Source organism: Pteropus medius, unplaced genomic scaffold, assembly GCF_902729225.1.
Source record: "Pteropus medius unplaced genomic scaffold, Ma_sr-lr_union100, whole genome shotgun sequence".
Taxonomy (NCBI): domain Eukaryota; kingdom Metazoa; phylum Chordata; class Mammalia; order Chiroptera; family Pteropodidae; genus Pteropus; species Pteropus medius.
In genome coordinates this window covers 9,117,117-9,134,655 of record NW_024344241.1, presented here as the reverse complement: position 1 = coordinate 9,134,655, position 17,539 = coordinate 9,117,117, and the positions used below count along the sequence as shown (strand labels likewise).

General features: G+C 37.1%; 2 protein-coding genes across 5 annotated transcripts in view; both read right to left on the bottom strand.

Moving 5' to 3' along the window:
• EXOC2 (exocyst complex component 2) overlaps window positions 1-17,077 on the bottom strand; it is a 205,444-nt gene extending 188,367 nt beyond the window's left edge. For all 4 annotated transcript variants that reach the window (XM_039869477.1, XM_039869476.1, XM_039869478.1 and 1 more), the window contains exon 1: window positions 16,936-17,077. The gene's annotated coding sequence lies outside the window, so the exon portion shown is untranslated. The remainder of the gene's footprint in view (window positions 1-16,935) is intronic.
• On the bottom strand, window positions 734-6,566 carry HUS1B (HUS1 checkpoint clamp component B). Its single transcript, XM_039869481.1, is given in 5 exon segments — window positions 734-5,048; window positions 5,051-5,235; window positions 5,237-5,274; window positions 5,276-5,449; window positions 5,451-6,566. Coding segments are annotated over 5 exon segments (885 nt in total). The 5' UTR covers window positions 5,718-6,566; the 3' UTR covers window positions 734-4,827.
• Window positions 17,078-17,539: the final 462 nt, after the last annotated feature.

Genomic DNA, 17,539 nt, shown 5'->3' with positions numbered 1-17,539 from the left:
TTAAGGAAAGAATGGGTAATTAATCTGCCTCATTAACATTAACAAACCAATTCTTGACAAAAGGAAATGCTTCACTCTATTGGCATGGAAAATTAGACCCCGATTAAGTGGTGATTTAAATAACTTGACATTATCAATCGCTGTCTACAGAATTAGACTATAAAACAGATAAGCATGTGGCTTCAACTGATTACTTTCAAATCTGGTCCAGTTCACTTTATAAAGAACCAAATTTTTAAGCAGAAATATTCTTACAATCCTTGTTTCCAGAAAAACTGTAGGATGAAAATTTAATAAGTAAAGAAATTACCACTGACATTAATATTATTGAAAAGACGATTAATAAAAATATCACACTGTCAACTACCCTTGACATGATGGATTTGATTATTAGTAGGAAGACATGACAATATTTCACAGAATCAAAGCTAAGAGACTTGATTCAATTAATTTCTAGACCCCTCATCTGAAGAAACTGTAACCTAGAGATGTTAAATGATTTTTCAAGGTCACACAACTAATTAAATATATTACAGACCAGGTCCGTGGCTTCCTGACTCACAAGACTCTAATATTACTCTTTCCTTTATACTACCCCATATCCTACGAGGTCATTTGTATATTTGATAGCCCATATTCTAAAAATCTTAGAATGGTTTCATATGTGTATGCGGTACTGGCTCTTCCTGGTGTAAAACAAAATTGAAATTAGAATACGTTTGGTTTTAAAAAATGCAAAAAAAAAAAAAACTAGGACAAGGCATTTCTAATTTATTCCCAATATTCTAAATCCACTTTGAGAGCTTTAACAAAGGATCACAATCTTAATTATCTTATCCTCAAAGTTTGTCAAAATAAAACAAAGTAATGTCTAGGTTACTGTGGACCATCATGAATCAAAAAGTACGATCTCCTTTCTTCTGTATATTAAAGACTACAGCTCTGTTCCAGACATACAAAGTAGAAGCAGCTAAAATCCCCAGTTCATTATATTAATTCAGATGCAAAAATTAATTGCCATTTCCTTACCACAAAGCATCACCTACATACCCCAAACATGGACAAACCATTATTTCAAGAAAAGCATTAAGTCATTTAAATAATTATTAAACTGCTTTTTAAACTGCAATGTCCATAACACAAACAACAGTGCCTACCACATAGTATGCACTCAGTAATTATTTGTGGAATGAGAAAGGGATGTCTCTTTTCAACCTACCTCCAATTAGGAACATCCTGCACTATAGATAATGCTCTTATATTTAAAATCACAAATAAATGAAAAAATTTCTTATCACTCAGGAAAGAGTCTAAGCCTTAAGAAAATAATTTAGTTTCTAAACATTTTCAGTTTCACAACCCATGTCAGACTAACTAGGATATTTTTAAAGAAAAACACTCATCTAATCTATAGTTGTCATTAAGTGCCCACAGATTTTCCTCACAAAGATTCTTGAAATATAATAATGGCCTTTGAAAATTTGTCATGTCTTTCTTATATAAATACACTAAACAGAGATTAACAAAAGTCTGACTTTGCCTGCCATAAACGTTATTTGTTTAATTAAAACAATATACTGTCTACATTACATAGTCATTTAAGATAATGAAAGAGGTAAGGAATAAAGTGAATAAACCTACCCTAAAAGTGCACACCACAAGCCAATTTCATCTTTTGAAAGCAGAATGATAGAGACATGAGGTAAAGTAGCTCTTATCAATTATGTAAGGAAAATTATTACATATACAGAATAACCACTTTTATTAGGCAATATCCTTGCACAAATAAACTAATAATAAACAAAGAATTAAATGATACAAATGGACAAATGATAAGAGTTGACAGTATTGGGGTACCTACTGGGAATTTCACATACATACACAGGTATATGCAGATGAGCTTCAAATTATTACATACTGGCTCTTACCTTAAGAACCATACTACATACTTATATCCCATCAATTACCAAACAAGGTTACAGGTTTGCTATAAAAGGAATCATAATACTGATGTGCCTCCAGACTCATGTTAACTTACTAAGCATTTTTCCAACTACCTAGACCTGAATAAGGATAAACAGAACTAAGAGGACTGTATAGGAATTAACCAGCCAATAGACATTTGTCTGATTTCTTTTGGTATTCATATTGGAATGGTATTGATACATCTATTCACTGAATGATTCATATACTTATAAATAAACGTATACTTATGAGAAATCTTTTTAGTAGCTTTTAGCAAATGATATCTAGGGGAACAATAGGAACTACAATGAAACACACATTTCCAGATATAAAGAAGCACTTTAATACATTTCACCTATGATTTATTTCTGTAGGTACAGTGAACAGAAAGGCATGTGTTTTCTTCTCAGCAGCATTTCTCTAAAAGAAATGAAAGAAGCTGAAATAATTTCTAAACTTTATACCTTGATTTTTTTAAATGAGAGGTCACAGTTTCCCATAAAATTACCATTTCATGAGAAATAAATTCCATCCTACCTGCAAAAACAAAGAGTATCTTCACACAAAGACAATATGGCAATGCCCTTCAAAAAGATTTTGGACTATTCTTAATTTAAATTTTATCTTTTTAAATAAGTAATAGATTCACATGGTAATCTTGATTTATTTCTATAAATAGAACTACATCCAAGCTGTAAGTCTATGAATTAAGTCTTGACAGAACAAGCTCAAATACTTAATATCTATGAATAGTTTGGAGACCTGGCTTCTAAACTGGATGCTGGTATTAACAATTAAAAACCCTTGGCTACTTTTATGCTCTCTGGAACTTTTCTTATCTATAACTAAGGTTCCTGGATGAGATAATTTTTAAGGCCTTTTTTAATTCTTTATTCTGAGAATCTTATTTATAGGACCAAGCTTTTAAATTCGATTACTAATGTAAGACTGTCAAAACTAGCACTTCCTAGCTTTTCACATTTAAACTAAACTATAATGAGAATGTTATTATTCATTTTAAAATCTTTGTATTTATTATAAAACAATTTGACTAAATCAGAAAAATATGAATTTTTAAGACCTTATATTTAGATGTTAGAGTTTTAGATGGCTTATTTTTCTTTAACAGCGACATATCACTGAAGGTTAAGTAGAGAGGAATAAATTATCCTTCTCATTTTCAAAAGTTACACTGCAAATTATCCTTCTCATTTTCAAAAGTTACTTTTAACGAATTATTAAAAGTAAACTACTATAAATAATTCACCATAGATTAAAATGCAATTATTTATTTTCTGAAATAACCTATAGGTTTTTTCCATTTGGGGGCAGAGGGAGGAGGGAGAGGGAGAGAGACAGACATTCTCTGAAGGAAGGAGAGAAGGGATGAAACAGGTAAAAAGATAGACTTTTACTATAACTTGAAAGTTCTCATTTAATTAAGAAACCAAAGAAAATTTTGAAGAGATACTAGAAACAGGCATGATAAGTTATTTCTGTGTTATGGCATAGGAAAAAGAAATCTGCAGAACTTATAATTTCCTCACTGTTAAAGCATTTGTTTTGCATTTTCATCTTGCATTAAAAGTCTACGAAAATGCTGATGAGTGTAGGGGATTTTAAAAACGTTAAAAATAGCTTTGTAAATATTCATCGAGCATTTGTGTATAACTCAGAAGTTAGACAGTAAACAGCTTCACAATGCTTAAACTATCACTCTGAAATAGTTACTCATTAATAATTTTAAGATACTTTTGAAAACTCTTTAATCATCCTATATTATAACCCTCAGAATATGGAATCGGAACCTATTCAAACTGAAAGAGATCTTAAGCAGCCAAGAGTTCAAGTTACTTGCCAAGGTCTCATGTTTCTATGTTCTTTCTGCAGCACCATGAATAAAATTTAGAAATCAGCAAATAATAACAATAGTAATAATAACAAATTTAAGTATTTAATAACCAAATCTAATAGGCAATTACTCATCACTGATAGAAATGTAGTCATTGGAATTTACCGAGTGCAAAAATACAGGTCGCAAGGTTAACAGCTTGTCTTATTGCATAAACCATTAAAAAACTAAAATTTAATATGAACTGCCCCCTCCATGAGATTATTAATCACAGTCCTTTAAAACCCTTCTTCTTCTCAAAATAATAAAGCATTAAGAATTATTGTCTAAATAGAATAACAGAATACTATGGGGAAGAAATAGAATCTTGGTTTATATAAAAGTTCACATAAGAAACATCCTGTTCCACATAAACTTGACCAATTCCTTGAATTCTTGTGTGAATAAGATGCATTATTAGTGAACCTAATAAATAACCAATTCAAACTCTGTAGATGATACATTTAAAACCACAAATATACACTAATATATACTCTGACAAAACACATACAGCTTAGAAAGACTATGTAAAATACATAAATGCTAAATACCTTATAGCTTTCAGATATCATATTGAGCTCCCTAAATTAAGAAAAATCCCTCAAAAAATGTTTATACTTAATGAAGTTCCCATTTTACATGATAGCATTTTATAACAAAATACTGATCCAGTTGTTTCAGTGTCCAAAGTTATTTTTATTTACTTTGTTACAATCCTCTTTCCCCCCCCAAAAATAGAGTTGAGGTAGAAAATCTTTTTTCTTGTTGGCATCTTAACAAGTATGAAAAAAATGGCAAAGCCAATAAACATAAAAATGACCTATCCAACTATTTCAGCAATGATTTTGGAATGAAAGCTTTACAAAGGAAGGAGGGCTCAATAGAATGTACACCCTATATAAGCCAGTGAAGGTGCAGACTTTTAATCCAATTAACTCAGGATCTGTTTCAGTTTTGAACAGAAACGTAAGTTAAAATACACACACACACACACACACACACACACACAGGCTGGCAGAACTTTTATGAGCAGGAATGAAATACTGAAGAGTGACATTTTCATGAGCCAAAACAAGATGAAGAGTATTGCTCAAAATATTACATAAAGCCGTTGCAGGATTTATTTGCTGTCCCTGGAAAAATTGCAGAAGCTTCCTATCCTCTACCAGCCCTTGCACCATGCTCTCGGGTTTCTGTCTTGAGGAATATCCTGAGCAGGCACTGGAGGATTTCCAAGATTGTTAAAATAACTTTTAATAGAAATGACATTGGTTTCTGTACTCAAGTTCATTTTGCCATTTATATATGCTTCAACTAGCACTTGATTGCCCACATTTGCCATTCTTTCTACAATGCTCTTCAGTCTTCAAAGTGGCGGGCACACTAACATCACAGGTTTGATCACTAGGCTCTGAAAAAATCTTCCCTTACCCTTCAGGGAAGCATCCTCACAGGCAGACAGTGTACCACCACACAAGTCTCACCTGTGGGCAACAGCAGCTCCACAGCCACCCTGAGGCAGGGACAATGCTTGTTGGTCAGCTGGAGCTTCAGGGTGGAAGTATTCTCTGTGCTTCTCACTGCTCTGAAAAAAATGCTCAGATTCTAGCTCTAGGTAAATCTTGTTGAACTTTTCTGAAACACCTTGCATGAGAAACCAGTGGAAGAAGTCTCCCCATCGTACCTTGCACCACACCCTGGCCTCTTAGATGACCCTGGAGTCAGGAGTCCAAAAGCATAGCTTGTCTTGGCACACACAAAGCACACAGACTTTTACCAACCTGGATGTGGTGCTCCTGACATGGAAAAAGAGCTCTCTATTCTCAATATCCTTGCAGGAGATATTGGCATAAAACTTCATGATGCCACAAGGGTGACAGCCAGAGTGCAGAGCAGGGATCCCATCAGCCCCGGGCCCTTATGGTCCTGTGGTATTACACCTCAACATCCCACCCAGGAGATAATACTTGGGTTCTACCCGCCTATAGACCAGACCCCCTGACAAAGGCAGCAGGGGATGCCAGACCTGGGGCCCCTAAAACACAGCCTCCATTCCCATTCTCGACTTGCCTCCACCTCCTCCCTTAAAAAGAGTTTCACTGCTTCCACCCTGATTATAAAAAGGATAGGCATTCCATCAGAGAAACTTCTAAATATTCTAAACTGTATGAAGAAAAATAAAATCATCACTCAGATAACTACTTGTCTATCTCTACAGATTAGAATGTAAGTTCCAGGAAAGAAGTTTTTTTTTTTCTGTTCCAAACACTGCTATACATCTAACACTTAGAACACTATCTGGCATACAACTGATGTTTAACACATATTTGTTAAATGAACAAATGTATCAATAACATTGAATTTATATATAATTTAAGGACATTTAAAATATCTACAGTGGGAGACTTTGGTCAGGATGGTACAGCAGGAAACTGCTCTGCTTGCCTCCTCCCACAACCACAGCAATGAAATAATAAACTAATTACAAATAAATAATAAAACAATCATTATTGAGAACCACCTGAAGACTAGCTAAACAGAAGTTCTACAACTAAGGATATAAAGAAGCCATCTAGAGAACTGGTAGGAGGGGCGAAGACAGAAGATACGAAACAGGGTAGGTCCCACACCCACAGTGTGGTGATTAAGAATCATGAGGGATATCTCCGCTGCAGAGGTTCCCCCTGAGGAGTAAGGGGATCCAACCAATGCTCCTATGGATGGTTAGATGGCTGGATGGCAGGAAGTTAGGCGGAAAGGCAGGTAGGCAGGCAAGAAGGAAGGAAGGGAGGGAGGAAGGAAGGGAGGATGAATGGATAAAGTGAGGGAAGAGGGAGAGAGGGAGGACAAACGTTACCTCTGTACATATATATATATGTGCTAACAACAAAGGTTATTTGTTAACGCACAGAAAAGAATTAGAGATGAAGCAAAATTAGAGATGAAACCACAAAGACCTGAGGAGAACAACACCCCTTCCATGGGTCCCCTACGGGCAACAGCAGGTCAAATTCAAATGTGGCCTCTAACTGTAAGGTCCAAGAAGTGAAAAGTTTAATATTCTATTAGTACTTCCATAACGAATTACCTGAAAATCAGAAATTCTAATGTGTAGAATCAGCTCTTTAATATTTTTACTAAAAAAAAAGAAAAACTATTTTAAATGTTTAAACCGAAATGAGTTTTACCCTCTTATAAATCCTTGCACTTATTTTTCAGCCACCCTTTATTTCTATAAAAAACCAAACCAAAACTAAGTGAAGTTTGATTTTTCATTTTTAAAACACACACACACACAGAGAATATATAAAAAGATTCCAAGTTTTCAGTTCTAAAATATGAAATGTCCAAAGACAGTAATTTTTTCTTAAAGATGAACTTACGTTCAACAGAGATGCATTTGGAAATGGTATCTTTAAAAAAGCTGCCAAAGTATTGTGGCTTTTCGAAACTTTTGCAAGAGAATGAACTGCTCTTGAGAACAATTCTCACTTTAGTTACCTAATAACTGCTCTGTTTCCTGTTCACTGTTCACTCCTTGAGGATTGAGCCCAATAAAAAGGAAGTAGAAATGGAGGGATCTAGCTCAATCTGGATTTATCCCTTTAGAGTTGTAGATCAAATTTCAAATAAGTTAGCAAAGACTGGTGAAACTCAAGACAGTTGAGTATAGGTTCCTGCATGACTGATTGTTGATCACTGCAACAAAGAGCTGGGTGACTAAGAGACAATATAATACACATGGCCTTTCTATCAAATATAAGCCTAGAGCATTTCACAGCTCCTGTTAAACATTTCTAAGCCTCCAAAATATAAGTTCAATAATATTTATAGTGATTACTTGACTGTAACCATAATTTATCAGTCATATATGTATTTATATTTATATATTTACATATATATGAAAATTTCATTTACTAGGTAAAAGACATAAGGTAATTTTAAAAACATGGGTAATGACTACTATTATGCACGTATTTTGCCATAACTGACACAAAAGATTACATATTGTATGATTCCATTTATATGAAAGTTCAAAATAGGTAAACCCATAGAGACAGAGAGTAGATTACTGGTGGCTAGAGGAGGGGGAATTGGAAAGGATTCATAGTGGGTTCAGAGTTTCCTACTGGAATAATGAAAATGTTCCAGCATTAGCAGTGATAGTTGCGCAACTTTGCGAATATACTAATTTTGCTTCAGAATTTTCGGGAGCATTAGATTATCAGTATCTCCACAAACACAGAACCAAAAAAATAAAAAACAACCACACAAGAGGAAATACAGGACGATAGCAATTTTTAAGAAAGCATTTGACACTACTAAATTTCTAGTCTTCTGATTCAAGATCAAATGAGACTAAAGAAAACCATGGCCAGGACTGAAAAGGTGAGAGTGTGAAGGAAGGTTCACACTCAGTGATATGAACTGACTTCCACTTATAGTCTTGTGAGGCAGAATGACATTTCAACAGTGGACCCCATATATGACGGTGGTACCAAAAGATTATAATGGAGCTAAAAATTTCCTATCATTTACTGATGTCTTGGCTGTCATAACATCATGGAGCAATGCATTACTCATCTGTTTGTGGTGATGCTGGTATGAACAAACCTACTGCACTGCCAGTTATATAAAAATACAGCACATACAATTATGTCATGCCATGACATAAGTATGTCATGTCATAATACTTGATAATGATAATAAATGGCTATGTCACTGGTTTACGTATTTACTATGTACGGTTATTTTAGAATATGCTCTACTTATAAAAAAAGTTTGCTGAAAAACAGTGTATCTTGTTATACCTACAGCAGTTTCATACATCTGTTTAACTGCATCTCTTGACTGCATTGTTTCTCTTCTGCTTGATTTAATCTCATGTTGTTTTATAAACTTACTGTAGCCTAAGTGTACAGTGTTTATAAAGTCTACAGCAGTGTACAATAATGTCCTGGGCCTTAACATTCACTCACCACTCACTCACTGACTCACTGAGAGCAACTTCCAGTCCTGCAAGCTCCATCCATAGTAAGTGCCCTATACCGCTGTACCATTATTTATCTTTTATACTATATTTTTACTGTACCTTTTTTATGTTTAGATATGTTTAAATACAAAAATACTTTCCATTGTGTTAACAATTGCCTACACTATTCAGTATGGTAAAATGCTGTATAGGTGTTTAGCCTAAAAGCGACAGGCTATGCCATAGAGCCTACTACATGTCTAGTAGGCTGTAACATCTAGTTTTATGTAAGTGCATTCTATGATGTTCTCACAATAACAAAATTGCCTAACAATGCATTTTTTAGAACATATTACCATCATTAAGCACATATGACTGCACTGAAACTCAGGGTTAAAAGTAGCAGGAAAAGCAGTGGAACAACAATAAGCTACGTATATTAACACCCCTGGAAAATGTCAGTGCCCTAGACTTTCTAGTCCAGACAATGCATCAATAACAGCAACACCATTCCAGTAAAACTGCAGGGAGGCAAATGAAGATGTTAAACAATGCAAAATCCCAAATGATATTGAGTCTCTACATGTTCACTTAAATAACAAATATTTGAGCATTTCAACACGAATGTTCAGGAATGTGAGATGCACAAAATCAACAAACTATTGCTAAGCCATTTATAATAAAATAATTAGTAAAAATATATTGTTCTAAAAATGTATTACACAAAAACAAAGTTTCATCTATCTCAACTTGTCAAATTTTTATGATGAAATTAGCCAATTATCACTGCTAACAAATATAATAACTACAGTCAATAGGCATACCAAAATCAATGTAGATTCTCAAAAAAGGTCCAGGAATCAACTGTCAGCTTAAACTGGTTAATTTTATTAAAACTGTTTAACATGACAGTATGTCACGTAACTCCCAGTTTCTTTCACATGAGCAGAGGTGGATTAATTCGACCCAAATTTTGTACAATAGCATTCTCAATTTCTAAAAATATATAAACTTTGTCACTTATCTTAAAATTTCTGTTTTACTTCTCTAGCTCTACCTCAAAAGAAACTTCTTCAAGGCCATATATCCTGACATAGTGAAAGCAAAATAATCACAGCACTCAGCAGTGTCATTAACATTTCTGAGTCAAGGGGAATTTAAACAGGCAGATGCTGTATAAAGCGCCTGTTGGGAGAGACTCAGTGGAGAGTTGAGACTGTACCACAGCTGTGAGGGATTGAAGTTGCTAGCTATAGAATCAAGCTTAGGAGAAACTCCGGGCACAATTCCGGCATCCGAAATAAATTAAACAGTCTTGCTTTCTCTCATCCACCCTGTTAGCAGCCTTTGGGCTGAGTGGAGACCACACACTCAGACCACACAGCGCCAGCTGAACTCCTCGCACGCAACATCTACAAGCTGTCACTCGGCAGCACAGTGAGAGGAGAGAAGGAGGAGGGAGGGCTGGAGGAGAGGGGGCTTGAAGAGAGAGAAAAGGAGAGGGAAAGAGGGGGAGGGGAGAAAGTCTCTACTTACAGCTGGATAGAACGATGTGTGGTTTGGAGAAAGGGAAAAATCTCCCTGAGAAAACAAGCTGGTCAGTGGTCTTGCATAGCCTTGACCTGTACCTTCCCCATACCAATGCAGCAGTTGATGAAGAATTAACAAAGTATCCATTTAGCATCAATGAACCCCCTATCATAGGTCAAAAAAAAAAATTACCTTTATAAAAGCATTTCGTTAAAATAAAGATGAAAGGCCACATTTTCTTATAAATTATAATATATACTTAAATAAATGCATTTTCTTTTAGATTTTTATTATATTGGTTTTAACCCATCTGCCTTTTTTCCTCTAAGCACAAAGGATGAATTTAAAGTGTTTTTTCAAAAGATGTCAGAAAATTTTAATTTTATAATTTTCCCATATTTCATTGTGGCAAAGTCTTTAATTTTCCAAAATATTTATTGGCAGAAAAAAAGGCAGTAAATTATTTTTTACATAACTTCAGACTAAGTATATAAAAAATAACTACTAGCAGTAATATTAAAAAAAAAAAACAGAAAATGTAGCCATAAAAGTAGCTTTAGAATGATTAACCCAAATTATTTTACTGTTCAGTAAAGAAGAATTTTGCTGATGTAAATAGCAGACAAGAAATCTGAACAAAACAAGTGAGCAGGTTTCTTACCCTGTCAGGTCCTCAGATGCCCAGCTCAGCTAAGGGGATAAGGCCAGGAGTTGGAAATATAGAAGTTCTGATTCACTGAAGACTTGGAGAACATTCACGAAATAGGCCAAGGAAAGCCTCCTTATGTTAAAGAACTATTTTCTTAGATCAGGCCATTGAAAAGTAGAAGTTTGTCCTCAAATAAACCTCTCAAACCCCACCCCTCTCATGCTATTCAAACTTGCATCACCAAGGAGCAAATCAGAAAGGAAGAATCTCAACACCCTAGCCTGATTCCACTAAGTGAGCATCTACATTTTAGCCATTTGTGTGCACATTAATCTTTGAAAAGCGCTAAGTAGACTTATCTAGTCCAGAACCATCTTGGATCCAAAAAAACCCAGAAAAATCTGATTGTGGAGCTGCCTAGTGAGTTTCAACAAAAAAATTATACTCAACTAGAGTATAGTTGAGGCCACCCAGCAACACAACCAAACTACAGAATTCATCATATCTCGAATAATGTTCAACCTATCCTAGGATAGACATGCCTCTTGGGGCTGGGCTGGGCTGGCCCCAGAGGGATCTCCCACAGATATTGGGAAAAGGGTCTTAGAGAATGGTAATTCACTTCATTCAGTTTTCTGTAAACTTAGGCTCTACTATTCCTGAGCAGGGCCAAGGTAAAGTTATATCTGGTCCGACACACATTTAACCATCTAACAGCACTGGGTGGGTCAAGTCTTAGGGACAGGGTCATGAACTCTTCAGTCCAGTTTTTTAAATTAACCATCTCGCTCTGTTTCATCTCAAAACATGGTTGAAAAATATATAATGATGAACCAATCTGAAAGAATCCATGGGGTATAAATCTATACCAAGAAGGCTCATTGGATCTCAGAAGGGACATCTGCAGAAACGAAGCACTGAACAGATAAGAGATAAAGCATCCCTGCTTTTCTGGCTTTCTCTTTAGACAGACCTCTTTCCTTCACTACTCCTACAAACAAAATATAACATAAAGCATACTGTTTTTAAATAAAAGTGTATTTATTTTTTAATTCATTTGAAAACAATCTGATGATTTAAAAATATAATTGATAAACGGTACTTTTTTCTTTTGGATTGGGGAGAACCCTCACTCCCACTACAATGTTTGGAGGTAGGGGATTAAAGAAAAGAGAATGTACATGAGGTAACTAGGAAAGAATACTGAAAGAAGATACTACATAGAGGAAAAGCCTGAAAATTTGGCTCTCCTGAGCTCCCACATAACTGATCTGCTACATAAATACGTGATTACACAGCTAGTCTCTTAAGACAAACATCAGATTCCATGTTAATCAGAAATGTTCATTAAAAGTCTCCTTTATTTCCCAGGAACCATGAAATCTTCTGCCTTAGCAGGCTAAGTCTCTTCCCAGAGGGCAATTATTTTGTGAAATCAACACATTCACAGCCGAAAGCTATAGATCTAAAGATGCCTGGTCCTCTACCTCAGGGGTCCCTAACCCCCAGGTACAGGTAAGTGACCTGTTAGGAACCTGGCCGCACAGCAGGAGGTGAGTGGCGAGGTAACCTGAAGCTTCTTCTGCATTTGCAGCTGCTCTCCAGTGCTAGATAGCATCACCACCTCAGCTCCACCTCAGATCATTAGGCACTAGATTATCATAGAAGCACCAGTCCCTGGTGCCAAAAAGGTTAGAGACTGCTGTTCTAACTCATTCCACTGGGTATTGATGACATATCAAAAATGAAACAGGCCAGTGTAAATCCATTCCCCCTCTACTACAACCCCCTAAAACTGAAAACAAAAATCTCAAAGAAGATATATTACTTAATGGAAGGAGGAAGGAAGCATAGTTTCATGTAAAAGCATAACATTATTTACTCATCAATCTATTGCCTATTGTACCAATGTCCCTATCACTCCCTCTTTATTAAATCTACATTGGGTGGACAAAATATTATTTCTGGAAAATTAATTTTTCAGGAAAAAAAAAAGTCCAGGTATTCCCTCCGCCCATCCCGAAAGACAGATCAGCTGGACAATACTGAAGAAGTCATTATTAAATAAAATTGATTTCTATATTTGTTTAGTCCATCGAGAAGACTTGGACTATATAGAGATTGGTCACCAGGACCTCAAAAGATGAGTGTTGGATTCCTATCCGTCAGAAAAACAGACAGATACAGATAAACTAGGGCTTGAAACAAGAATGTACCCTCAGATTGTTCAGTCAAAACAAATATTTATTATTTGCAATGTCCCAGGCACTACGATGGGGAAATGATAGGAACAAGTTTTGTGACAAAAGAGGACCTGAGGACCTTGGATTCTGGTAGTGTGATGGGTACTAAAACAAAACAGTACTAAGATGAGGAAAAGTTGAGTATAAACAACTATTTAAGAAATCTGGCTGATAAGGGAAGAAGAGAGAGGTCTTTTAACAGAGGAATGTGAAATCAAAGGAGGATGTTACTTTTTCATTGTTGTCTTTGTTTTGCTTTATTGTCTGTCTCTAAGCATGTCTAAAGGCTGACAGGAAGGTGCTATTGGCAAGAGATGAACAACTGAGTTAAGTGTTCCCAAAGGCAAGAGTGGATGAGATAAAGAGACCAGGTACAGGGATCTGTCTTAGTATAAATGCAATACAATCTCTTTCCGTGTAACTGGGGAGAGAGAAAAGGCTTTTGGAAAACAAGCATGGGATTCTTCTCTGATACTTCTATTAGTTCTAAAGTAGGTGGCAGACTCTATTTTCTGCTTTTGCCCCTTCGGGTTGTTAGTTTCTCTTTGGGCCTCACTATCCTTTGTTCCCTCATGCTGCCCACACCGCTGCAAGTAGTCCCTTTATTAAAATCTCCTTATTTGAACCATCTGGTATGAATTCTGATTCCTGCTGAGACCATGACACACAATCATGTCAAGCACATGGGGCTTTCATTAAAATTAAACTAAAACCAAATATTCCTGGCTTTTAGACTTGTTTTGTCTTTCAGCAAAATTATAATATAATAAAAGTTAAAATCATATGCCCTCCTAAATCACAGAATTTTATAAGTGGAAAGGGCCTTAAAAAATTCATCAAAGCTTACAGATGAAACTAAGGGCCCGACTTGCCAAAAGCAGCACAGCCAGCAAGTAGCAAAAGCAGAACTCATTCAGTGTTGCACAATGATTACTAATGCTAACTTTGTGCCAGGTGACATTCTAGGTGCCTGCTTGGATGCACCTTGTACAGTTTACATCATAAAATCCAGGTTTCCCAATTCCTACTGTCCACTATTCTTCCCATTACTGGCACCAAGTGTTATTCTAAGTGGGAAATAATAAGGTGAAGGAATTACTAACACCAAAATCATAAATAAAGCAAACAATATGGTCTGCCCCAGTATTAAGTTAAAGAATGTTCATGAAGTTTTTGAGCAAACCTAAAACAATTTTCCAGGGGGGAAAAAAAGGCCTAATAAATCAGTTTCAAATTCCTGTGCTTGACCTTCAAGGCACCCCATAATCCAAAATGTACTCACTTACCAGCCAGTGGGCCTTTGTTCCTGGTGTGCTGCCCAGATGTTCACTTGCCTTCCCTCCGAAGGGCCATGACCTTCCCATTAAGGTCTGACCTCAATCAAGCCTTCCCAATTACTCTACCCCAACAGATCCTTCCCTTCTCTGAATTCCTGCTGTACTTACACTCAATACTACAGTTTAGTTCTTAGCCATTCTTTGAGAGGACAAAAAAGCCCCCTTGAATCCAGGCTACGTTATTTTATTTCTAATGTGTGTGTGTCAGGTATATGCTAAAAGTGGGAGACACGAAAATGACAGAGATTAATCCCTGTCGAGCAAGAGCTTAGTCTTTTGACAGATAGGTAAATACCAGTAATAGCTATAGCCCCTAAGACAACACAGGGATAAGACAAGTGCTAAGTGATTACAAGATTCACTGAGTTTTATTTATTTCTGACTATAGAAAAAAGGAAATTGAAGACCAAAGAGGATAAGTAACTCAGCCCAGGCTACAAAGCAGGGGTTGGTAGTACATGGACCAGTAAATGGCTGCTTTGACTATTAAGCCAAAATACCTTTTGACTCTAATTTTCAAACTAAGGTCCAAGAGTGACTATAATTGTGTCCACAGCTTGAAGATTCATAATTTCTCTACAATCACTTTAAGGTTGTGTTTGTATCAATAATAATTATTTTAAAAAACATAAACAAACACTGAATCATGTGATTATAACTGAACTCTACTACCATTAGATTTCACCAGGTACTCCAAGGGATCCATGAACACATTGCCCAGGGTCCAAAAACAATCAACATTCTAGCATACTGTTTAGCTGAGTGACCAATGTTATTTCCCATTCCAATCAATTTCCAAATTATCTCTTCTCAACATTAGCCTAAAACTCATCCATTCAACAAACATTTAAGCTCCTAGCATATAGTAGGTACTATATTAGGAATGTTGGCTAGATGAAGATAAGTAAACTGGAGAATGGGTGAAAAAGCAATTAAGAGACTAACTGTATAACCAGCATTTCCCATATGGCCTAATCCTGCCACCGACTGACACCAGTAATTGTCCAAAGTCCTTTATTAGAATACCGTCTTCGCAAAAATTTTTGAATACTAATTTTATTTCCCATAAGATTCATGTATAACAGGCTCTCAAATATTTGTGACATGAAAATTTAATTTAGCAGGTTAACAATCATCTTTTAGAAAGGTAATATCAAAGTGATATTCAGTACAGGAAATTAAATGCTTGACAAAGAAAACAATATTTTCTGAAACTTCCAATAGTAGTTCCAAGTCACACTGGGGGATCTTCTGCTTCTCTGCTTAAAATTGAGTTTCTATTTAACAGAAGAGAACATTTAAGTACTAAGCACATATCATCCTCTTTCTAGTACCACCCTTTGAGTCAACAACTTTTAACACACAGATAATCTTGAGGAAGCTTCTGGAGTTCAGTTCCTTTGTTATTAGAGTCAGTTACACAGAGCATGGCCAGAATACATTAACATAAACAAAATATTATTACTCATAAGGAGATGGTTCTACGGTAAGCTCAGTTACACCTAGCTTTCCAATATAATGCACCCAAATGACTTAAAGTGTGGCTAATTTTAATTTTTTTTAAATTTTTTTCTTGTAGGATTATTCAGATTCATAAAAAACGATGAAGCAAATTTTCTCATATTAGTCTGATTAATTTTTAGCAATTAAAAATAATTTCCATTTGAAGACAAGCTCTTTCAAAAACTCTATTGTTATTAAGAAAGTGTCTATTTTCTAAATCTTGGGATACCAAATTAAGTAGGCTTAAAGGAGAGAGAACAGTGCTTGCGTGTTCAGGATCTAGAGCCTCACTACATGGTCTCAAGGGCAGCTAAAACACCGAATAACTAACTATACTTCAGGCTAGTTACCTAACCACTCTGAGCTTCTGTTTCCCCATATGTAAAATAGATATACTGTAACAACATCTACCTCTAGTGGAATTAAATCAGTCAGTAGAAGTAAATGCTTAGAAGTGACAGACACCCAGGAAGTGGTCAGTATAGGTCTAAACTGACGCAAATCTAAACAAAACGTGCCTCATATTCGCTCTGCACGAATAAATTCTCAAAATTAACTCAGTGACAACGACGCAGAGGCGCAAGGAAGCAGGTGAAGCCAACTACAACCATCTCTGTAGGGTCAGTATTCCGAAGGCCCGCGCCCCGCTTCTGGCGCGGGGCTCGGGACGCGACCGCGCGGCTCCCCCTACCCCCACCCCCTCACGGGTACGGACTGGAGAGCCGGGCAGGAGGCTGACCACTGGTGCTGGCGGGCCGCCACTCCTACCCGTCTCTCCAGGAGCGAGCCCCGCCGCTCTACCTGTCCGTGCTTCCCCCGGCTGGCCTCAGGGCTGTGACACGTACCTCTGGCCTGCCTGCCGCCGCTTCGGCCCGCTCGGACAGGGTCTGGGCCGCTCTCGAGAAGAGCACTCGGGCCGCAGCCCCACCAATCGCCGGCCCTCAACTTCCGCCCGCCCGGAGCGCCGACGGCGTCGATCCGCCGGGTAGTCGAGCGCCGAGTTGTCGACGAGCCGAACCGTGGGAAGGGGGGAAAGCTGGGAGTCGGGGAGGTAGACGAGGAGAGTGCGCCCCCGCGGGGCATGCGGTGTGCGCAGTTCCTGGCAGTGCCCTCGGACACCTTCAAGGAGGCGGAAGATGACCCTTGGGCCGTTTGTGGTGGGCTCTGCACTGGGTCAGGACGCTGTGGCTCCACCCGAGGCTCCGGGAGGCCGGGTGACACACAAAAGCCACAGGACCATGGAAATTGCGGAGAAGAATGCCAGTCTACAGCCTGGAAACCCTGAATGTTGACTGTTTAAAATCATCAAAATTAGTGAACGCCTCCATGGCCTAGGTGCTGTGTAGGAGCGCTAGATATAAAAGGTGAATAACAAGCAGTCACTTCCTTTCAGGATCTCGCTGGGCTGACGGTAAACCGTGGTATGGCAAGAAGAAAAGAAATGTCACT